At 40.6% G+C, this 25,053-nt stretch overlaps 1 protein-coding gene across 1 annotated transcript in view; it reads right to left on the bottom strand.

Moving 5' to 3' along the window:
* The window catches only part of EPSTI1 (epithelial stromal interaction 1), a 48,843-nt gene that overhangs the window by 10,608 nt on the left and 13,182 nt on the right, over positions 1-25,053 (bottom strand). Inside the window, exons 3-7 of the mRNA XM_030956002.1 lie at positions 24,711-24,794; positions 20,774-20,847; positions 20,058-20,141; positions 13,762-13,835; positions 2,565-2,658 (exon numbers count right to left, since the gene is read on the bottom strand). Of these exons, the coding sequence (XP_030811862.1) occupies positions 2,565-2,658; positions 13,762-13,835; positions 20,058-20,141; positions 20,774-20,847; positions 24,711-24,794 (410 nt within the window). The remainder of the gene's footprint in view (positions 1-2,564; positions 2,659-13,761; positions 13,836-20,057; positions 20,142-20,773; positions 20,848-24,710; positions 24,795-25,053) is intronic.

Below are 25,053 nucleotides of genomic sequence, written 5' to 3' on the forward strand. Positions count from 1 at the left end.
ACTCTGAAGTCTTTGAGCAGAGATGTAGGGTAGCACACTAAAAAATGAGCCAGTATAATTTAATACAAGAATTGTGCAGGTTTGACTTAAGTGAGGGATTTGTTACAGGTCTACAGACTATTTCCAAAATTTGATATATGCACGCAGAACAACACCATTAAGACAACAGGCACATAATTTGCTAAAAAGACTGAATAGAGAAAGCAATTATTAATAGCTCAATTTTGAGCTGGGAGAAGTTGCTACATGTGTCCAGGGAGACTCATTCTCAGTCCGATATTATTCATTACTCTCCGTAATGGCTTGGAGAATTGTGTGGAGTATATGTTAATCAAGTTGGAAGACAATAAAAATCTACACAGGATTGGTCACACTTTGAGAGACAGGATTAAAATTAATTATGAGCTTCATTAAATAAGCAGGCCCAAAAAGTCATCAATGACAGAGACACCCAAAAGAAGTCAAATTTGTTCATGGACGTGAAGTAACATTTGGCAAGGATAGTTGAGCTAGGTGTGCTAAATTATTACCACTATCCAAGAAATGATGTGAGGGGAAAAAAATTTGATCTTCATCACATTGTCCCAGACTGTTTTCAGAACAAGCTTTTCAAATTTAAACAAATCACATACATGCATGTATATTCCCCCTTTTAGCATGCATGTTAGGCATGTCCTAACCTTATCACACTTTGCTATTTGAAATACATTGTTCCTGAATCTTTTAATTACTCCACACAAAGGACACATTCAAGGTAACATCCAAATTAGAGTCCTAGTCCTAGTTACTGGTTTAGCATTTTGGCGCTATACCAAGTTTATTTAGATAAGAACTCACTGGTTATGTCCTTTGGATTCCTGGCTCAGAGGCTGTGTCTATGCCTATAGACTGGACCTCATCCAAGCTGGTTGGGAATACTTCACTACCTGCATTGCTGCATTACAAACAAGTGATTATTTGATTCACAAAGCTACAGAAATGCAGCCACACAAAAGACAAGTATAATGTCAGCTAGTACTAAAGGACAGTACAGATAAATGATGTATTTTATCTGCTTGGACGCTAGCAGAGTGAAAGATGAACTATGGGATGTAATTTGACACAACTCTTTGAGAAACCTGTCAAAACATGGAATGAGAAAGCCACATATAGGTAGGCAAAGCAGAGGGCCATGGCTAAAAGTAGGACCTGTACAACTGAAATAGTTCAGTGCTCCTTCAGCAATTCACCCACTTTGGTATGGATGCGAAGACAGCACACCAAAATGCTGAAATCCAAGTCAGTCATGGGGACATGAGCTCACTCGTCTTCACAGTTCAATGCTCACATCGTACAAAAGCTGCAAAGCTAGGCCTTCCCTACCAAAGAGCAAACTCCCATTGTTTGAAGTCTTGGATGCTTCAAGAGGGAGGGAAAAGTGATTTCAAGACATCTTTTGTCCCTTTCCATATCCCTTCATCTTGGTTGTTCACTCAGGACTACAAAATACATTCTGAAAGTCACTCTCCTACAACTGACTTCTGTCCAGCAGTGCTGGGCAGAAATTGGCACTTTCTAGCTACACATCTGCTCACAATTGTTAAAATGTCTTTAGGGCTTTCATAGATACAAGACATCCTGAAGAATTAAAGGGGAATGGAACCTATTTTCAATATCAACTTTACTTTTCATGCAATGAAAACCAGGAAGAGATACTAGAGGCAAGACAAATGTGTCCTAAATCCTGTTGGCAGAAATTTCTATAAAGGGAGGATTTTTTCCCATTTCTAAGGCATCCAAGGAAATATGGAGGCAAATCTTCCTGTTACCCAACAGGTGGTGCTTGAGGCTGTATACAACAGAGGGCTGCCCCGATCAGACACTTCCATACTTCTGCTCAGTTGCTTCCAATGTTAATTTCTGTCTGCTTGGCTCCCTGTTCTCTGTCCTTCCCAATTACAAACGTCCCTACAGGAGAAATACTTCTCTTTCAGGGTTAATACTCCTCACTGAAATCTTCTACCTTAGTAGAAAAGCTTGGTTTAGACATGAAGAGACTAATTGTATGTAGAAAAGTCTCTCAGAGTCAATAAGAATAATGAAATGGAAGCAATACTTTATCTATTTCCCAATCACACTGATACTTACCAGACTACTTCAAAGTGGGACAAAGATCCCAAGCAGTGTATGAAATCACTTTTAGGATGCAGTGAGAAATAAACTTCTCTTTTGACTGGATTTTTTAATGCAGTAAAGCATCTACTGACATTAATTTACTGAGATTTCCTAAAAGCTTACCACCAGTGGATGGGTACAGGGCATACTTAATATTCTCATCTAACCTTAGAATATAAATCTGATTCTCATTTATCAGAAAGAGATCTGTGAGCAGTCCTCTACTATGTGGAACACCCTGCCAGTGTGGAAGAGACAAGGTAGGCAGACTCATTCACCCAGAAAGGCTCCTTGGTACTCACTGAGTTACGTCTCAGCAATTAAGCTCAATTAGGATATTCCAACATTACACTATTGACAGCACCTGGAAAGCTGATAGAAAATGCAGCACACGCTATGGTTTTGCTTACCCATGCTGTAGATTCTGGGCCAGGATTAGCAATCTGACAGGAATCACTCTTTGGCAAACCCACATCCAATCTGTTCAGTAATTCATTGGTTTTGCTATGAAGAAATTCAATCCAAATAGAATTGTTAGTGCTTCCATAAAAATAAACACAGCTTTTTATTCCACCCTTGGAATACAGCCTAGACATTTTATCATGTGTCTGCTGAAAAACATCACAGGTAGAAAAAAAAAGGTTATGGAAACAGACAAATGGGACAGAGGATACAGAACGCACACTGTGGATAAGACATTTGCTGGGATGATTTTTTAAGCAAACAATTATGGTCATTTGCATATTTGGGGTGTACAGTGGCTATGCTTTCCTTATTGTAAAGCTCCTGTACAACAGACTTACATATCACTGGACTTCATGAGGATGCCAACTGCTTCACGGAATTGTTGCAAATGCTTCTACGAGATCTATAAATCTCAGCTAAGTACTTTAAAAGATTATTTTCAGGAATTTTCCTTCACAGTTAATACAATGCAGCCTTACAACAGATTACTTTATCAAGCAGAAAGGCTTTTAAGCATTTTGTAACAAGAAAAAAATGCTTGTCTTTAGTTAATGCACAACATTTTCATTTCTTATTCTGGCAAGGGCAATTTTCTTTCTCCAGCTGCATGCCTAACGAACCTAGAATTTCAAAGTAGCATCACTTTGCTCACAGTTTCTACCAAGTACAATTAAACTAGGTCACAAACAAAAACAAAGGATGGGAGTTTGTGTTCTGGGTGAGGAATCAGTTTCTTAACCTGCACTCCCAGGCACATACATTGAAGTCTTTTCTCACTCAAAGGAACAGAGTTAGAGTAAAGAGGCAATTTTATTTCTTTGGAAAACATGAAAGCACTGGAGTGAGAGTAGAAAAAGTGCTTCAAGAGATATTGAACGCAAAGATTTACTCTTCTCACAGGGCACCCAGCTAGCTCTGTGTAGGGGAAGATGCCACTACCAAAGACTTAAACTTAGAGAAAAAGCATTGGCTGTTGAAGACTGATTTTGATTAACAGCTGAAACAGACTACCAAGTGGGTTTTATATTTCACTCCATGATCTAAAACTGTGAGTAAATACTTTATTGGTAAAATGTCCTGCTGGTCACTGAGGAGTGATATATTGAGAAGTTGGGAAAAGGAACAAGAAACCACAAGTTCTTCTCTGCTAGTCTACACAATACAAAACCATGTTACCACTTGCTCAAATTCAAGCAAGTCAGGCTTTTAGAGTCTCACCATTCCCAGTTCACTCCCTTTCCTCCATTACCTGGGTAGTTAACAGACAATGCACAATAAGGAAAGAACCAGATGAAACACTGTTTTCCCTGATCTACAAAGTACTTGTAGTTAAAGGCTGAACAAATTAATAGTCTTCTTATACAAGTGTTAAGCACTCAAAATTTTCCATGAAAGATGACTTATTAAGTGGTAAGATTGCACAGAATAATTTTGGGAACATAAAGATTTAAATTGCAGATTTTGTGTTTCTCTACCTATGCTAAAACTGATCAAATAACAATTTATTTCTACACCAGGAAGACTAAGAACTCCTACAGAAAATCTGGAGTATATTTGAGAAGGTTGAAGCTCTGCGAAAAAATATGAGGCAACTTGGTGCTATACCTAGTTGCTCTAATTCCTTATTGATGACAAGAGAATTAAATGGAGTATGCAGAATTTCTCATTATTTGCATAAAAATGTGGTGGAGGCCATTGAATTTTGCAGATCAGCAGACTGATAGGTGAACAGCTTACTGAGTTTTAGTATCAGAAAAGATGATTACAAGAGTGGAAGCAAATAAAGTTCCACAATGAGACTATGCACTGCCTTTGAACAGAGAAACACCTGACTTCACCCAATTAAGTAATACATTAATGAAGTGTTCCTATCACAAGAATGGGACTCAGATTTCTGAGTTTTCTGATGGAAGACAAGTCAGATTTTATATATGTGTGTGTCACCTCTGTGTAAACCTAGCAATGCACCTAGGGTTGCCAGACAAATTCTGAATGGTATTTTTCATAATACTAAACCTGCAGTCATAACAATGCAGAGTGTAGCTTAAACCAGGCTGCACGAAAAGAGAGAATTCAGGGAGACGACTGTTCAATTAATGTTCTGGAAAGGAAAGCAGTATCTCCAGAAGGAAACCAGCATATCAGTACACAGACTGTTGCTGGAGCAACATCTCATTCACTTGCTAAAACTTCAAGGGCTAATCAAAAATGCTAAAATGTGTTCCTCTAAACTTAGTCACATTAAGGAAAGAAGGGCATGAGATGAAGAAATTTACTCGAATACAGAAGAATCCTGATACCCTTCAAATACAGCTAGGCAAAAGGAGATACAAGATTTAGACTAACCAAGAAGGCACCCTCCTAATAGGCTGCTAGCCTGAGCTCTGACTACCCCTAAGCATCAGTTTGAAGAGAACCACTGACTCTCTGGTTAAGCTGGAGTCATTTTATGAGGGTATTTTGTCTTGGTAGCCCTGTCTCCCATTACAACATTGGGAAAAAACCTTTTGCTGTGCTAATTAAAACAGCTTCCTCCCATACTGGCGTGTTTAATAGCACCAAGCACTACTCTTAGCATGGCAACTCAGCATCTACAGTGTGGTAACTATTCCTGGAATAGTTTTGACCTGTCCCAAACAGCACTTTTGCAAATAACTCCTGGGTTCTGTCCAGGAATGAATATCAACTGCAGCTCCCAACAGGCATTTTGATGCTACCACACCATTTTGGGAGGTAAAAAAGTTTTCTAGCAATGGAAGCAGGCACTCTCAGGCCTGTTAGCCTCAGAAATGACAGTGATTGACAGTGTTAAATTTATCAGTACAGATGTACAGGTGGGGGAGTGAAGCACAATACTAGATTTGGGGTCTGAATAACTCTTAAGAGCTGTCAGGGGAAAATACTAACTCTGCTGCCAGGGCCATTGAGTAACGTGCTAGAATGGGCTAGTGCATGACAGTGGAAATCAATCCATGTTGCAGATGCTCTCTGTGGGTCCTTGGATATATGGCTTTACATTCCACAGCTACTCTTCAGGCAGAGGCCTTCTTTTTAAAAAAAGCTGCTATGCAAAACCCTTTATTTGAAGCTCAACAAGTACATGTAAAGTGCAGAAAGATGAATTTGCTAGGTGTTCCACTGAGAAAGGTGTAATTCAGGCAGCCTGCACTCACACGCTGCTTGTGAGCCCACATGCATTTCTTACTGTTTGGGATTAATTGCTGCCCACATTCCAACTAGGGTGAGATGAGGGGATGGTTATAAAAGCCAGAGTGGGCTAAGGTTCCTCTGGCCTGTGTAGGAGTTCACATGATCCAACAGGATCACCAGCCCTGACAGCTGAGAAGCAGACAGCTCCACAGCTTACTCCAGAATGCAAACGCGAAAGATCTGAAGACCCACAACGATCTCATTGCAAGATCTAAGGTTGAAATTTCTCTGCAGAACAAGGTATTCAATTTTGTGTGTCTACTGCTTTTAACTACTGCTACATCCACAAGGATAACAAAAGTCTTTAAAAGGATTCATCCTTAGGGACATGAATGAGGATATGGACTCAGGACCCAGCATTTTCCTCCATCTGGGAGTTGCACAGCACCACTTGCTAAGCTTTTCATTTGAGACTGTATTCCTCTCAGAACAAAGACAGAAAGAAAATATTTTTTCTGCCTACAAATAAAGTTCTCAGCTTCAAGTCTGTTTTACCAACTAACATTAAAAATGCATTAATTAAAATAGTTCTTGTAATCTTCATTAGCTCTCCCCAATGGAACCAGTGGCAGTTAATTCTTTTGCCTCAATTGATGGATATTGAAATGCCAGTATACCAAAAAATATACTGGCTTTTATGCCAGTATGTTTGAAAAAAAAAAAAAGGTAGCACAATACTTTTGTATGTATCATAAATCTATTTATTTCTCTTGACAATTTGTAAAATATAATGGCCAATTCTTACTACTATTGGAAACAAGACAGCTCATGAACTTCTTGTTTTCTCAAGCTGCAGGATCTCCACCACTACAATTCTGCTCTAATGAACATCCACAAGTATGCTAAGACCATTCAAAAATAGTAATAAAAAATCAAAATAAAGAACTCCAAAGCAGGTCATGGCAAAGAGTAGACAACTTGAGTAGCCACTAAGACCACAGAAGCATTTAGTGCTGAATGACTTGAACTCATCAGCTTCCAGATTAATTGCGTGTAAGCAATGCTGAAGTAACTCTTCAACATTTCCTTCCGATTCATCTAGAAAACTAAGAAGCAGGCATACTGCATATATAATGCTAGTTTCACACATCTACCCAGAATTTTCATGATAATTTTTAAAAATAGCAGGACTCGCCCTCTCTGAAAAGAAAAACAATCCAACAACAAAAACTCAACCTCAAATTTAATTCACGACATCTTTTTGCAGCACCAGCAATTATATGTACAACTTCTTCTCACTCCAACATACCTAACTGGCTAAGCATAACAACTTCCTCAACTTTTGCAGAAATTAAGATCAGTTGCATAACTCTGCAAAGGCTTACCCAGAAGAAATGCTGCCCTTCATTTCAGTAAAGTCCATGGTGGGTGTGTTTTCACTGGTGCCCTTGCTCCTTCCCCAGTGAGAGCTCTGCCTTGCGCATGGCCATGGGCATCTTGGTCAGGCATTTGCTGTGACCCACAAGGTAGGATGGCTGGTACTGGGGCCACTGGCCTAACAAAACCAAATGTTAAAATAGGAGAAGCTCCCCAACACTTTCTTGGTTGGAAGATGGAGAAAGAGAAAGTCCGTCCAAAGGGAGGTGTAGTTGGGACTTTTGCTACTGAAAATAATTTGGTAAAGTGGGAATGAAGCTGGAGGGCCAATAATACTGTTTGTGAAAATAATCCCACCAAAGAGACATGGCTTTTGCTAGTACACAGTTACATATGCTTCCTCTCACATCCCCTCCTCCTCGCAGAGGTGTACTACAACCAGTTTACTCAGTTTAAATAAATTCAGAATGTTACAAGTAACTGCCCCGTTTCCCGTAGCTGGACCATGATAAGGGACAAGGTAGTAAAAACATTTCTGTTTGTCAGCAAAAAACATGCCTTTAACTCCACAGGGATCATGGTTCTCCTGTACCTCAATTCTTATCCTGAGCTGCAGGACAGAGTCTACTTTTTGGGTAAGAATAATAAGCAAACATCAGCCATGTCCAAAATTGCCAGTATGAATTAATGTTCATTTCTGTAGTGTGTGTAGGTGGGGGACTCACCTTTTGTTGGAGGCTATATGGTAAAAAATTACATGAAGTTGTTAACACATCAAATTCATGTATGATGTTGATTGCTCTTCTGCAATGCCCTTTACTACGAAGAAAGGCCATTCTCTAGATATTTAGTCCACCTGTTTTCCAACAGAAATCCTCTCAGTAGCCACACACCAAGCTTAATACAGTATTCACAGACTTCACTAGCAGTAACGCAAGATCATAGTACAGATGACTTGGACAAACCTAATGATAGTTATCAAACTCTGCTGTCTTTGGCTAGGAGGATTTCTTGTCTGCAAGCTCTTGAGCATTTGTTCCTGAGTTTGAAAATAAGAACAAAAAAAGTGGCACTAGTTCATCTTAGGTATAAGGCTTCAAGAAAGTATAAAAATAGGTTGTTTAAAGAAAAATAAAAAGCAACCTTCTCAGCAGAATTATTTTCATCATTTTCTACCCACACTCAAAACTAATCTATCCTCTCAACCCACCTGCTTTTTTGTTTCCCTGACTGGATGCAATAACACAGCTCGGCTATTCGTTCCTCCCACCAAGTCATCCAGTATTCCTGGATGCTATTTTAGATGTAAGCTTCATTTATTATCTGAAGTAATAAGCATAAATCCAGTTTTAAGGAAAATGCAGTTTCGTATAAGTCTATTGCATTCCATTCTGCGTGCTCCATCTGCATGTGCAATCTGCTTCTATATTTTCAGCCAGCTTGCATGGGCAGATTAATGCGCACAATTAGAAGGCAACCTCACAGGCGTTCAATAAACTGCTTTCATTATTACACTCAAGAGAGCCCCTTTGGATGTCTATAAAAGCCTAGTTTTCTGCCTGTTAGCTAAATAATTGACAATGCTTAAAATAATCAGGAGCAAATGAACAAAACGAAGACAATTGTGGCAAAAAGAAGCAAACAAAGGATTCTCAAGGCTGCAAATGCTTTTTGTGCGAGCCCTCTTTCATTCTCTTTAGCAACCTGTATTAAAAGTCTGGTCAGGTTTACACTTGCACTTCTGTGGGGAAAATTTGTTGCCAGCCCGCTGTTTGAACCACACATCATAGGGGACTGAAAACTGGCAAGGACACTAGCATTTATCCTGTAAAAATTGATAAATAAATAAAAATTCTGTTTTGATTCAGGTTTTATTCTCCTGGATTTTATGACTTTTGAGAAAGCTGCTTTGGCAGGCAAGTGTATATCAGCTTGGTTTGGTGAACCTCCTGCACTGTGTTTGGAATATGCACTCAGAGACACTCTGGCAAATTCTGTTTCCAGCTCCAAATTCTGAGCAGAATATATTGAGTGCGCACATGTATCCGAGTGCAGCTGTGCCAGGAATTTTTACAGGAATACAACCTTCACAAAAACAGAGGCATGAATATGTAGCAAAGTAGTATTAGAAAGTAACCCTATTTTTTAGACTACTTTTTCCATCACATAAATAGATAGACGGCTATTAGAAAAACAGTGTAGATGGCTATTAGAAAAACAGTGGACCCCATCCAACACTACAATTTCTGGGAAGTCGAATACAAATATAATAAAAGCATCTAGCTAGAGATCTGGGCCAAAACAGCATGGTAAGACACCCTACAGCTCAGACACATCCACACAGCCTGCACAGCAAGCCTCTGAAACAGCCTGTCATTACATATCCATCCTCATTACTGTTTAAATTACAAATGTGCTGTGCTAACTAAAGAGGGAATGTCCTGAAAAGTTCTGTTCTTTGTGTCCTTTAGGAAAGATGTGCACTTAGTTGTTCCCTCCCATGGATTAGCAATTGCAAAGTATGGACTACACAAGCCTCCATGACCTTCTAATGCACTCTGACAGAAACACAATCAGGTCAATAATACAAAACACATCCAGGTTACCCTGACTCAGAAGGAAGGAGTCAATTTCATGTGTAAGTAGTTTCTGGTAAAAAGTCAACCCCCCATTTTTTAAATCTGGTATCTGCAGGGACAGAACCACAGCAACACTGTCACCAACAAATCTCTCATGTGCTTCTCTTCTGTAAGCACAATCTACAGCAATCGTGCTATGCAGCAATTTCTCCACCCCAAAGTCTGCTCCTGTGTGCTCTTAAGACTTTTAATACACAGCTATTTCAGGAGACACCTTGTGAGTTTTTCTGTTTTAGTCGCTGAACAAAGACTGAGTCCACCAGGGTCAGAGGAGGGGCTGATCCCAAAATTGTGAGGCTTGCAGACTTTTTCATGGCAGCCTGCATGCCTGTCTAGACTACATTCTCACAAGACACAAACACATATTCAAGCAACTGTGGTAACAGATACAGCTGACTTTCAAGGACCTGTTGCACACAAAGAAGCTATCAAGGCTTTCAAGAGATGGGAAATAACTACATTCTGTAGACAGCACAAAAGGTTACAGACAATCTTTCTTTTTAGCACTCACTTCATGTTAGAACCTTTGAAAGGGGATTTCAGTGGGAAGTTCTTGTTTTTTAATAGTAACAGGAATTTAATCAGAAAAACGAAATTCTGGGCAGCATCATACTTTATTGTCAGAGCATGTTAATGACATGAGAATCTTAAGTGCCTTTCCTTATCAAATAGAAGCGGCACTTCATGCAAGAGAGGTACTGATTGGGCTGTACCCCTTGGAGGCTGATACAGCTGAAGGTAGTGATCAATTTTACAACGTTTCCCAGTTAATGAGACTGCTGGTAGGCATTGATCTCCTCAGGAAAATTGTGATGCTGCAGCTACAGATCTTACAGAGGACAGACTAACAAGGGAGCTTATCTTTTGAAATGGCTCTATAGGCCACAACTTTGCAGAGGTCACTGCTTTATATGCAGCCCATGACCTTCCTTCCCTCCATTCCCAGCAAGGAGAGGAGATCAAAATACCCTAGCACAGACAGTGAGGAAAGGGGCACAACCTCATATTTGTTCTCCTCACCTTTAGACAAAGGGCCTTAGAGGAGGGAAGTAATGAGTCACTCATTTTTGCATGGCAGGCAAAAGCACATCTCTAAATACCAACCACCTCTATGCGAACATGTCACTAATAACCAGCAGTACTTCAATTGAGTTACTTCACAAAATCTGAAATGTCACACAGCTTTTCATTACTCTTGGATGCTGGGCTCCTTAATGCCAACAACTCTTAGCAATGCATGCTCAACAACCTCCAGCAGTACACCCTCCTCACCCTCCTCTTCCTGTGCCCATCAGAGAATTCCTTCAGGCCAGGGAAGGCACTGCTGTCACTGTGTCTGCAGAGGAATACATTCTGCACAGCTAGCTCAGTGTCCAGCTGCAGGCTGAGCCCTAGGGGCCTGGAGCCTGAGCCCCAGGCAAAGGGCCATGAACTGCCAAGCCTCTGCATAAAACAGGGCCTGAGGACCTGCCACTTGGCCAGGGGAATGGACAGTGGGAAAAACAACAGAAATGGACAACTCCCAGGCTTCCCTGTGCTTAGACTGGGAAGGGATAAAAGCCCAGGGGTTCCTTTGTTTACGGTGCCTCCTTGGAAGCACCAGCTCAAGCTGCTATTTTATTATTCAGTTATTGCATCATGATTAAATTATTTTAAGTATCTTGACGTCTGAGAGTCTGCAGTGGGAAACCTGGGGTTGAAATGGGAGAGAAACCTGGTTTGAATGTGATGTGATGGTGTGAGTGGGGGGGTGGGGTGTCTGCAAAGGGGCCTCAGTCTCAGTTAAGGTGGAGTGACTGACAGAGTGGCTCCTGGATGGTCTGATAGGAAAGTTTTCTTAATACTGCAGCATGCAAGGGCTTTGCTTTGCCAAAATTGCATTCACTGGAGGTAGGTTTTCAGCTCACTTCCTCCAGGTGAAGGATCTACAGGGCCCTCCTGGTGTATGTTCAATACATAGTACACACAAATAATGTTCTAATAGTTAAACTCAAGCAGTGGAGTTTGAGACACTGTAGTGATGAGTCCATCTTCACTTTCAGTTGCATCAGAGATGATGCCAGCTGAATGCTCACAAGGCTTTCCTTAATCAGTGGGCAGGATGGCTGCCAGGAGCTGCCCAGGCAGCCAGAGCTCCTGCACCACCTGGGGACTACCTGGCTGCCCACATGGAGTCATTTGGGTTGGAAAAGACCTCTACGATCATCAAGTCCAGCCATTAATGCAGCACTGCCAAGTCCATAACTCAACCATTTCCCTAAGCAACCATTCCCTAAGTACATGTTTTTAAATACCACCAGGGATGTGACTCAACCACTTCCCTGGGCGGCCTGTTTTGATGCTTGGCCACCCTTTTGGTGAAGGAATTTTTCACTTGTGGCTGTTTCCTGTTTTCAGAGGGTTTGGGCCTGCTTTTGCAAAACCAAATTTACTTTTAATGGAAAAGAGCACTCAACAGCAGAATTCATTTCACGCTAAGCAAAAAAAGGTACAGGCAAGGAAGGGGAAGGAAGGGAAGAGATATGTGTCATTCATAACTGAATATGCCTTAAGATAAAAAATCAGATTAAATGGGAAGACAAGAACCCTGACAATCCCCTGAGGAAAAGCAACACCCATAACTGAGGACCTTGCACTGCAAAGATCTGATGTGTCTGCTGTTGATTTAGGCTCAAAGAGAATCAAAGTGTCTAGTCTGTCAGAAACAGGCAAAGATCTAAAGTTGTGCAGTCTTCAGAATTCCTGAGGAATCAAGGTGTGTGTGTGTAGGCATCCACACCAGAATAAACAGCAAGCCAAACACCAATATCTAGAGACAAATACTGGCAACATACGAAGGGAAAGAGCTATGCCTAAAGCCAAATGGGAAGAAACAAAAGGAAAAATACAAGAAAAGCTGGAGTCAGTGACAAAGCACTAAAATGTCTGTACCTCAGAGAACAGAGTCCGGGCAAATGATGAAGGAACTGGAGCCACTAGCATGGGACAGAAGTGATTTCTTTAAAGGTCACAGAGGAGGAAAAAGCAATCAATCAGGCTAAGAATACAGGTGAGTAATTTCAGAAGCCAAAGATAGAAAAGGTAAAGGTGACTAAACAGCATTGTGTGTTAATTATGTGATAGAATCAGTTTGGATCAATTAAGAACAAATAAATGTGGTGGAGTGAATAGGCAAGGCAGGAACTTCACTGCCAGTGGAATTAATTATATCAGGACTTAGGCAGTATCTAAATCTGATATTAAGAAGGTATTCTTGGGAAATAGGTCTTTACAACGTATCTCCACATTTAAGCAGGACTATGCTAAATAGAGGAAGTCCTCATTATTTACATGTGGGCTAAACTTCTTTACTAATCAACAAAATAAATTGGTGGAGATGTAATTTGGATTTTGTTTTGATAATTAGTCTTGGATTGAAGGATTGCATATTGATTCAGTTAGAGAACAAAAGCACAAAGTCATTTTATAATTCACAACTTTCATTTCAAAGTGTATGTTTTAGGAAGCTAAGAGAGGTGTACAAGACAAAATTTCTCATAGAATAAGGTGTAGAGGAGGCTTGGATATTTCACAGAATCACAAAATAATTGAGGTTGCTGGATGTCATGTTGTCCTACCCTCTGCTCAAACAGGGCCACCTTGAGACAGCTGCCCAGAACTTTTGAATATGTTCAAAGATGGAGAATCCACAACCTGCCTGGGTAACCTGTGCTCATGTTCAGCCACTCTCAGAGTAAAAAAAGGGTTCAGTAGGAACTTCCCATGGACCAGTTTGTGCCCATTTTCTTGAAATGGCAAGTTTCAAGTCAAAAATTGAAAAAATAGCAACAGAAGCCAAATCCTTCCTGAGCCCCAAACCAAGGAAAAAATGCCAACAAATAAGATAATATTAAATAACAATTAAAAATCCAAACAAACAAAACAAAAGGACAAGTAGATAAGGAATTTTAGGTAATAGGTTTCAAATTTTACTTACTACTTTTGATCTTCAAGAAACATCTCTCTTCTTTGCATTTCTTCTTGTCTTTTTTTAACTTCAAGTCTCTCTGCCTAGAGCATTAAAACCAGGAAAAAATACTCGAGGTTTCCAAAAAACCAAAGCCAAACATCAATTATTTAAATTCCAATATTTCAATATTTTTGTTTTTAAAAGATCTATAGCAGTTGGGTACAGAAGTGACCCAATCTCAAATTTAAAGTTATTCAGTCATGAACAAATATCTCGTAGTCAAGAGACCTGTTTAAATTAGAAAATGACATGGTGCTCCTAGTACCCATGTACCCAAAAGGCCTTGTGAGCCTTCAGAGCCATCATGTCACAGCCCTGCTGGGGGACATCTCAGGGTGCAGCTGATGCAACCTTGGTCCTTGCAAGAAGGCAGAAGACCTAAACCACTGCACCAAAGCAGATGATAGTCCCGTGGCACTGACAGTGCAGCGATGTGACCCCATGCAGCTCACAGAGCTGCCCTGCGGGAGAGTTAGGTACTGGCCAGCTGAATACTTGCTACAATGAATGAATGTGGGAGACATTTGTACTTAAACAGCATTCTTCTGCCTGAGATACCATATCTGGTGCAAGAGCCAACCAAATCCTTGACACATAAAACTCCTCTGTAAATCTGGATACCACACAAATTATTAAGTCCTTTAATAAAAAATTGCACATAATTTCCAGTGGAAGTATCACCTAAGCTGCCCAAATCCCAAATTCAAGTAGAATAATACAGTAAAATAAAGCAAAGCTAAAGAACTTGGTGCAACAGCAGCAACATGCAATTCAAACTAAATTCCAATGAAAAGGAGGCCAGCCAAATTTTTGTTTTGGCTCACAGGATGCAGTTAGGTCCAGTGGGAAGAGCAGTTAAAAGGCAGTTCAGCGTATGAAAAGCACAAATTAGAAGTTCCAGCCTGAGATTTCAGCCTGCTGTATTTTGAACTCCCACACTGCAGTTGGTGGGGGGATGCTCCAGTAAGAGCTCCCAAGCAATGATCACAACAACCCTCATGTGGAGCAAAACACAGTCTCGGACTGTCACTCTGCTCATTGCCCACCCTCAAAAGGAAAAAAGGTAATTGCTCAGTAACCCAGCAACCAGACATTGCTCTGAACAAAGTGCCCTGGAAATTTCAGACAATACCTTGCAGAGATGGGAAGGGGGGTGTAGGTGAAAATGGCCCCTGTGGCCAGAACCCCAAATCAGAGAGAGAACAGCACCTGAGCAGAGGTACTGTGCAAGGACAAGGAGAACAAGGAAGGGGAAACATCTAAGTGGGTAAGGGGTGTTAAGAACAGGGCTGAAATCCCCAGTTCCATAATCTTCTTTCTGTCCTGCAATGAAAAAGCATTTCAGAAACATTACAATTCTGCTGGCAGTTACTCAATCACTTTGCCTTTGGCAATTTCAGGATGCATATTTTTTAATTGGATAAAGAATGACTGTCTGAAAGAGATTTGCAAAATAAGTGCAAATTCCTCCTTTGCATGCACAGGATTAAGAAAAAAAATCCTTTCAGATGTCTGCAGATAGGAAAAGAGCCACTATGTTGTGTGATGATAAAAACTGCTGGAAGGCAAAAGAATTAGAAGCCGTTATTTGGAAAAAGGCAGTGAGAAATAAACAAAAGGAGGACGGGGAATCTCTGAATAAGATGTCCTGTTCACTCACTTGACGTGCAGAGACAGTGATAGAATGTGTGACATACTGATGCAATTGAAAAATTTAACCAAACTGTAGTAAGGAACATCACTACACATTATGGATGATTTTAGAGTGTTCAGGGGATATATTGTTTGCTCCTAACCTAGACACAGAGGACGTGTTAGGCAAAAAAGCTCATTTGTGCAGCTTCACAGTTTACAGGAAAAGAAAGGAAAGAGGCAGAAAAGAAATCTTATGGCTTGTGTTATTATCAAAGGTGATTCTGATACCCTTGAGACACCAGCCACAGCTCACAGGCTTTTCCCCAACACTGCCCAATACCACAAGCTGATGCCTTCACCTCTCAAAAAGCACTGGATGTGGGATCCACCATCATATTGCAAGGCTCCTGAAAGTTCAAAAAAAAAAATTTCAAAAAGTTCCAAAAAAATCCAAATCTCACAGGACCTGTTGTGGTCTAACTCCTAGCTAGTGACATCTAGAGAACAGTAATATTAACTTTGAGAAATATAAACCTTCAGTACAAACCCTGTCTCCCACTAGATGAAAAAATAAAGGAATATCCTGCAGCTATTCTACCACCAGAATGGTACCTGAAGAAAACTGCAGCATCTTGAAATTACTCACTTGTGGCTGGCGTGACTATTTTTTACTCTGGAAGTTTACCCTAGGACATCTGCTTAAGGATGCATACAAGTGACAGGCGACAGGACGGGCACACTCTCCAACTAATGACAATCTATCAATAGACAATGCCAAAGCACTCCACATTTGGCACCATGTTCAAAAAGCCAAGAGTGGAACAGCTGTGATATTGAAGGTAAACACGTTGAAAAATGTTAGCAGAAGGCCTGTAAAGCGCCCAGTTTTAACAAATTCCTGAAAAAAGGCCGCTCATGCTGATTAACACAGTCAAATTAAAGAGCACATGATTTGATAGAGAATAAAACAAAATTATAGCTTATCCTAAATAAGACACTTTCTGAAGATGGCAGGACTGTTTACTACATAATGTAAGGGAAAAAATGTTGCATGCAGCATAATTAACAGTGAGTCTTTTCATTTCAAATTGTTTGAATCTTCTAACAGTCAGTCAAGACCTAAACTATAAAAGGAAATGCTAAAGGCAGGGTAACAGCAACAGAAATTCAGTCACAGGAAACAGAAATATCCATTGTGCTGAAGTCATCCAATTTTACGTGCAACACAAATGAGAAAAGTTTAAAAACCAAGAAGCCAAGTATCAGCTTGCTTAAAATAAGCTGCTTGCTTATTTTTTGAGGAATTTTGACAGTCCTTTCACCCAATAGACACAAAGGAAATGATGATCCAGTCTGGTCAAACACTGCGATGTAAGGGGCTGCACAAAAAATACCAACTCCAGACATCTACTACTAATAAGAAAATAATAAAAAAACTAACTCTCATGTACTTAAACACTTTCTGTGGATTAGACAATTAGACACACATCTCAGCATCTGGGAAAAATACAGAAAAGGAGAATTCCCTGCTCATGTTAAAAAGTCTTTTCTGAATTATTTCAGAAATAATACTGAGCACTCATCACGAGCTTCGCATACCCAAACTCAGGCAGCCCCCAGTTACCCCACGAACAAACCCAACAGTCCCAGGACAAGCTGCCTGTCTTGAAGTGCACGGGAGACCTGAGTATTTGCTCACACAAGGTGGCCCTCTGGAGCACAGAATGAAGACTCTTTCCTCTCTCTGGAAGCTAGAGAGAGACAAGGTAGATGCCAAGCTGGTCTTCCAGCAGCTAATAACCCCGTGGTTAATTAAAGAATGACAGAGAGAGGCAGGTGGACTCATACAGATAGTGAGGCAAACCCTCCATATTTGGGTACTGCTTGGGCAGACTCACAGGTTTCGCTTGTTCACAAAGATAATGGGAAAGTGAATGCTGCTTTTCTCTGCAAAACCAGCATTAGAACACTAACATAAACAGATCCTAAGCTCACAAGCAGCACTGGCTTACAGTACATCAAGCTTACAATCAAGGAAGAACTGAGCTGAGTATCAGCACCCGTTCTAGTCATCACACATTAGTCTGTAGGGTTTCACCATTCATGTCTGCTGGCAAAGAAGCTTTCCAGCTGTGAAAGTTCCAGGGCTCCTGCTGATAAAGCTAGCTAGCTATTATCTCTTCTCAGACTGTCACACAATTTGTTTTTTATTGAATGAATAATAACCTTGAGCAAAAGAAGGGCTGGCCAGCAAGAAAAGACAGCCTGTGAACTTGTAGAAAGACATGCTCTCAGCCAATGCCCTACAGGTGCAGTTGAATACAAATCTATCACTTCAAATAAAAAGCTTCTTTCCTTTGGTAAACAGAGCCCAACACTGGTTGTACAGCACCACTAGGATCCATGTCATTCTCGGGTCTTGGGAGCCTTTCATCTGTAGACAGGGTGAGATAGCCAAATTGGCACTTTCCAGTGGCTTTTCAGCATGCTCTTCCTAAACACAAGGTTGAATATTTAATACCTAATCATCTTCCAAGAAGAAATCTCCATCAGCTCAATCACTATTGTGGAAAACAGTCTGAATAAACAAATTCAAACTAAGAGTTCCTTTTCACACACCTCTGTTTAGTGTGATTGCTTTGTGGGTATATGTTTATTTAGTCAAATTAGTCTGTTTGGCAAAGATATTTGCTGCAATGTTGCATCCTCCTTCAGCAAAAACAGATACTTACAGTTTTACTATCTACAACATCTATAAAGATTTTATAACCTGTGGGAGTGAAGGTAAGGAAATTAAAGAGCATGAAAACAAACCTGATACATCAATATATTTTCCAGGTGTAACTAGAAATTATAGCAGTCTTGAAACATTTTTCTTGTCCAATGCCCACAGGCAAACAACATATATTAAATAATTAATCTACTCTCTTCCACTGCTATCATCACTGTGTCTGGAGCTACACATGAGATGGTAACAGCTAACATTTTCAGGAAATAGTATTTATTGTCCCTGTAAACTATTGTGTATACGCTTATCCCCGAAGTATAATACTAACCACTGAGAGACCAGGAGCAGACTAACCCTCACCTAGAAGCAAATAGTTATTTTTTGTTACAGTGTGAAGCAGTGTCCTGTCTTGGCTTTCCCACTTCCCCTGTCCCCTCTCCCTGCCTCCTGCTGAGAGCTGTCCATCAATCTCAGAAGGTCAGCAAGGCCGTCGTCTGATAGGTCAAGTTCAAAAGATGCCTCTCAGCCCTGGGGACAATTGGGCCATCCAGGTGTCATTTGTCTCCTGAGCCCCCCCGCGCTACCTGGTTGGTAGCTCACCTACCCCTTCCCTCCCCCTTGCCCTGAGCTTAAAAAGACACTGGACCATGCGGTCGGGATCCGGTCGGGGTTGTCGCTACATTCAGAGGCCTGCGTGCCCAGGAATAAACTCTGGACTATGACCCCCTAGCCGGATCCATCTCCTTTTTTCCTCTTCGCCTCGCCTAAAGCTTCTTCCTCAGAGGTCGAGCCTGAGTTCTGTTGCCTGGACTTGTTCCAAGAGCCTAGCTGCCGCATACAACTAACCAAAGGTATCTCTGGGGTGTAACACCACGGCTGCCGCCTTTGGTCAGGCAGCGAGGGCCAGACAAGCCCAGGCACGTTCAACCCGGTAATATTGGGATCATATTCCAATAATTTTTGTTTATGCATGCCCTTGCACGCCAACCAGTATCGATGACTTTTTAATTAACTCTCAACATTCAGTTTCTGCACTGAAAATCATTTTTTCTGTTGTGGAGACAAAACTTTCAAACCTGAAATCTCCCTTTCTCTCCTTGTTAATGAGCACATCAGTATCATGCTCCCTCTCCTTTCATTTTTCATTTAAATTCCATACTGCATTCTCAAGCCAGTACTTCTTGGTTACCACCAAGGAGACACAAATGAACTTTTACAAAGGGTTGCACAGCACAAAGAAGGAGATGCTTTATGAGAGTAACTGGAGAAAGCAAAAAAATTAAAAATAATAAAAGAAAATTTTCCAGTGAGCTATCATTGGTGTCAATATATGCAGAGTATTAGAAGGAAGTGTGATCCGACCTATTAGCAAGACACTTGGATGTGCGGGCCATAGAAGGGCTGGAGGGGCAGCTGAATTTCAGGGTGCTCTCATCACAATGCAGGTAGACTACACTGACTTTTCCATGATTTGGATTTCTTTTCCATCCTGACAGGCTGGATTTTCTAGTATTCTTCCCATGTGCACAGGCAATTATGGATTTCTATAAGGTCTTTGTGCCAACTGCTACAATCCAATCTTTGAGAGGGAGCTCATGCCAAAGTGAACCATATAACCTGCACACAATTTACTCCTGACCTCCCTTTCTGCTAACTCTGCTAGATAGATGCAACTGAAAGTCTGGAGTTTCTGGTGAACCAAAGGAAAACTCAAGCCCCCAGAAACCCTGGGCAGGCATCCTTCAGTCAGCTACGAAGAGAAGGAAAACTAAATTTCCTAATTCCTCAATACCATCCAGGGCTACTTAATTTAATTAGCCAGCTCCATGTAGCTCAGCAAAATCAAACATCAAGACATGAACTGTTATATGGGCTTCAAGTCTGCAGTAACTAGACTTACCTTTTCTCTCTGAATTGCTTTCTTTTTCAAGATTTCAGCTTCTTCAGCTGCCTTTTTTGCTTTTACGTACTCTTCTCTTTTGTGCTGTGTGACATAAACATAGGAAGTTATTTTACGTATTTATGTATACAAGGAACACATAAGGTAACTTGACTCCTATAGTGCACATCTTTCAAATCTAAAATGTGTTAGGGGAAAGTTTCTGGATTTTTTTTTTTACTTAAAATAAGACTGAATAAGGCAGGCTGTGCAACAGCTACTGCAATATTGGCTTTAAGAAGACTGAAAAATCTAGGACTGATAAATGGGCATCCATGCAAGGACTCACACAGCTGATTGATAACTTGCAAGCATTTATACCTCTTGTAACAGGAACAACATTTCCACATAAGCACGGCACAGGGTGGTACATTGATCAATTAGTCCAAGCATAAGCAGCATGCTGGAAGATACAGCAAGGCATTTAACCGGCTTTACAACTGTTCTAGCTGTTATTTGAGATATCATCTGTGATACAGATTGTTACATATTTATGGAAAGATTTCTCATTTTCTTTGGTGCAGAACATTAGTATCTGATTTTCTGCTGCTTCCTTCAGGTTTCATGACTTTCTCCTGTCAAGCAGCTGTGAGTTCATTTTATAGTCATACAAAACACTACAGGAAAAGCTTTCTTTTGAGTTCTAAAAATAAACAAACACATTTATTCTTACTGACCTTTTTCTGGTATTTAGATTGCATGAGAATCATTTGTTGATTTTGTCGTACTCGAGCCTCTGATTCGTTTCCACCTTAAAAAAACCCAAAAATATAAATGGCACTTTGTATGAGCATTTTAACATGCAAATGCCAGTCATTTCAGAATACAGCAATACAACAGATTGGATGTATGCATATACAGGAAATTTTTCATAACTACAGTAGCTGTCTGACATTAAAGAGAACAGATAGGAGACCTTTTTGATCATTTTTTTCATCCATCAAAAGCACTTGCCTATTATTTACAGAGCACCCACTGTATCATCCACTCTACCAACAAATATGTCCCTACAACATATGATCAGTTTACTGAGGAACTATTCCATTTTCAGAAAATCAGTCATGCTTTGCAGGTGAGTTTTCATTTTCACATCCAGCTATCCCCACCTTTGCTCAGTTTGTCACACACATACAGCCAGAAATTCTATTGCTAAAAAGCTTATCTTTTATAAAATTTAGGATCTTGGACTCTGCCAGCTCCAATGGGATGCTATCATTTTAATATTTTCTAAGTAATGTCTTGGGGTTCAGGGAAGAATCCCCTTTCTGAAATGGAAGTAAAAGCCTTTCCCACAGACCTCACATTCATATCCAGGTAGTAGAAATCATCCTTTTCCAAAGCCACGGATTCTCTTTTGTGAACATCTAAAGCTCTGGCCATAATGTTCAGCCTTCAGTAAAAAGAAACAAAATCCCCACAAACAAAGAAGCCAACCACACAAAGAAAGTGATACTTGGTCTCAAGGGATTGAGGGAGTGACTTTGATTCTATTACTCTGCTTTATTTCCCAAAGTATTTTCTTGCTGTAGGAAGGGAATTAATTCATCCCCTTCAGTTGTTGCAAAAAATAATGACAGCCCTCACTCCATTTTGAGGATGGGGGCTGTATTTCCCCAATTTATTGTTTTCATGAGAAATTTCCCTCTATGTGCCTCCCTAATTCTATCGAAGCAGCTGGACCAATCTGTGCTACCTTAGGTGCCTGATATTCTGGGCTGTATCAAAAGCAGCCTGGGCAGCCAGTCAAGGGAATGTGATTCTGCCCCTCTGCTCTGCTCTGGTGAGACCCCACCTGCAGTGCTGCACCCAGCTCTGGAGTCCCCAATAGAAGAAGGACATGGACCTGCTGGATTGAGTCCATGGGAAGGCCTCAAAAATGATCAGAGAGCTACAGCACCTCTCCTGAGAAGAAAGACAGAGAGCCAGGACTGCTCCCCCAGGAGAGGAGAAGGCTCCAGGGAGACCTCCTAGCAGCCTTTCAGTACCTGAAAGGGCCTAGAAGACAGCTGGAGAGGGAATTTTTGCAAGAGCATATAGTGGTAGGACAAGAAGGAATGGCTTTAAACTGAAAGAGGAGAGATTTAGATTGAATATAATAAAAACATGTTTCACTGTGAGGTGCTGAGGCACTGGCACAGATTGCCCAGAGAAGCAGTGGATGTCCCATCTCTGGAAGTGTTCAAGGCCAGGTTGGATTGTGCCTTGAGCAACCTGGTCTAGTGGAAGGTGTCCCTGCCCATGGTAGGGTGGTTAAAACTAAAAGATATTTAAGTTGCCTTCAGACCCAAACCATTCTATGAATTGCAAGACCTTTCAGAAATGTAAGAAATATTAGGAGGGATCACTCTTGTCTAAAGGTAGCTCTCTCCATTTACTAATGGAAGGTAACTAATCTTTAGGTGCTTTTGTGACATTCGGTGAATGGGAGATCAATACCCTAAGCGTGGCAACATTTCTAGGGACACAAATAAATCCCTAAGATAAGTTGTCCAGAGAGAATGGCCATACAGTACACAAGCAATAAGCTTAGAGTAGCAATAAGCATACAGCTGGCATTGTAGAGTGTCTCTTCCCCAGGTTTGGAAAATAAAACTACTGCTAAACAGGTTTTGAAACCTCTTAAATGCCTAATCTTTCTCCTTTTTTAGCCTTTTAATAGCAAAATTTCTTTTGTGCACGGTAGTTTTTTTGCTGGTACTAGTGGATGTTGTCTCGGAACAAACATTTTTCTGATCATTATTAGAAATTGCCTATAGCCTTTCAAACAGGTTTAATTCATTCAAGTTGCCTTGGCTGTGATGTGTCAAATGCTTCACTGAAGTCAGAGGGTGTTGTGATCATATATAATAATACCAGAAAAGAGACTGTTGCATTTATCAGGCATGATTTGTTGCTCTACTTGCTGCTTATGGAGGAGAGTAGAACTTGTATCCTTCATTGCTCTCATCTCTCCATGATGCCTGAAAGTTTGCCAGTCAAATATTACAGAGCTGAAATCCAGAATACTTATTTCCCTGTGGAAACCACAAGCGTTAAAAAACTTAAGAAACTTTATTTAGAGATTTTACTTAGTGATTTGGACTAGATGTGTAGTCCCTTAAAATCACTCTGAGAAAATAACACATGATACTTTTTTCTCCTAATGAGCACCTACAGGGATGAAATTAGATATGCCATTTCAGCTCCAAATTTGTTCCTGTGGGAGTGATATGTTCTAATAATCTTTGCACCTCAGTTCTTTTCAGAGGCATTGAACACAGTACCTGTGTCTCAGCCTCCAGGAGTCTAAGTGGCAGCTAGAGAGTGACTAATGACATCACATTTTCTTACTTTATTTTTTTTCCCCCTCTTAAGTTTCTTCTTTGCCCAGAAGGATTTTAAATGCAGTGGGGCCAGAAGTTAGGACTCCTAACACTCAGTCCCTGCAGCTTTAAGGACACCCTCAGTCACACAGCCAGCCAGCACACACCAAATATGCCAAATTTCTTTTTCCAGATTTCACTTTCTTCAGCAAAAAGCTCTATGGTCTTTTTGTGACAGAAGTATGTCTTCTAAAAACTATCCACAAGCAAGAAGCAGATGTTACATGTGAACTCACAAAGACTATGTCTGGCCACACAACTGCACGATTTGAATACAGGGCATCGCCACCACTGCAAACAACTGTGACTCAGCTGCAGGGCAGAACATGTGGGACCAGGATCACCTTGAGCCAAAAATCAGCTCTGGGTTGGAATCAGTTCAAATTACTCTATCTCCCACCTGCTGTCTATTTTTATACACTGTACACCACCACAAACTTATCTTGTGTAGCCTGGCAGAGAAAGAACTTAATTTGCAGGTCAAAGCAGACCACATCCTGCACTGTGCATCCCAAATTCTCCTACAAAAGCCAACGTAAAGAAGGACAGGTCTTCTTTTCTAAAACTTTTTAAAACTAAGTCTGAAATATCACTGAATTTAGTACTTTATAGTGGTTACAATTTAAGCTATCTCCTACACTTCCTCTTACCCATCTAGAAAACATCTTGCTTATCTTAGCAACCACATCAGTTATGTTCAGGGTGTCTTAAGTTTTTGCAGCTTTTTACCCTGTTTTTCATTTACTTGTCTGTTATCTTCAAAAAACTGGTAATACAGGGCTTCACACACATTTAGCCTGCAAATTATGAAGCTGCAGGGATCACTTTTGCCTCTTCAGGAGCAACAGCCAGGAAAGCACACACAGACACAGAGGAGTTTTCTTATGGGTAACTGGAGGGTCTCCAACATGCTGTCCATCTGCACACTAATGACAAATGTGGGCCCCTCAGAGACATCAACCACAGACAGTGTAAACAGCAGGAGGGTCAATCCACCTGTTTTCCCCAAATGGTAGTACAGATTTTCTACTCTGCCCTTGACAGATTTCTTGAGTGACAATCTGTGCTGGTTTTTTTTCAGAAACATCTTCTTTGCCATGATCATCAAGAAGCACAGAGCACATACAATAGACTCATGTCAGCCCTTATTGAAACTGAATCTCTTTTAATAAGTAGAGAGAAAAAGTTAAAATGTCTCATGTCTTGGAAAATTAAATTTTGCAATTCTCAATTGCTGATTTCCATGTCTTACCCAGTCTCTGTGGCATCAGCATAATTGGCCCTGGCCTGTGTTCTTTCTTCCATTGCTCCAGGTCTTCGAGCTCTTTCTTAGCAACTGAGCAGGTATAAAAAGAAATAAATATATGGAAGTTAGAGGAATACTAACAAGCAGCCATTACTGCTAATTGCATGTAATCCTGAAGACCATCCAGGAACCAGCTTGCTTCTCAAGAGATGCAGACACCTCCACAAGAGGCTACACAGTCACTGCAATAATTAGTTAATAGGGCAAACATTTTCCCTAACTTGAGACTGTAATGGTGGGCAATCCTAGGACTCAACCCCAAAAGTAAAGCCAAAACCAGCTAGGAGAC

Source organism: Camarhynchus parvulus, chromosome 1 (genome assembly GCF_901933205.1).
Source record: "Camarhynchus parvulus chromosome 1, STF_HiC, whole genome shotgun sequence".
NCBI classification, from domain to species: Eukaryota; Metazoa; Chordata; class Aves; order Passeriformes; family Thraupidae; genus Camarhynchus; species Camarhynchus parvulus.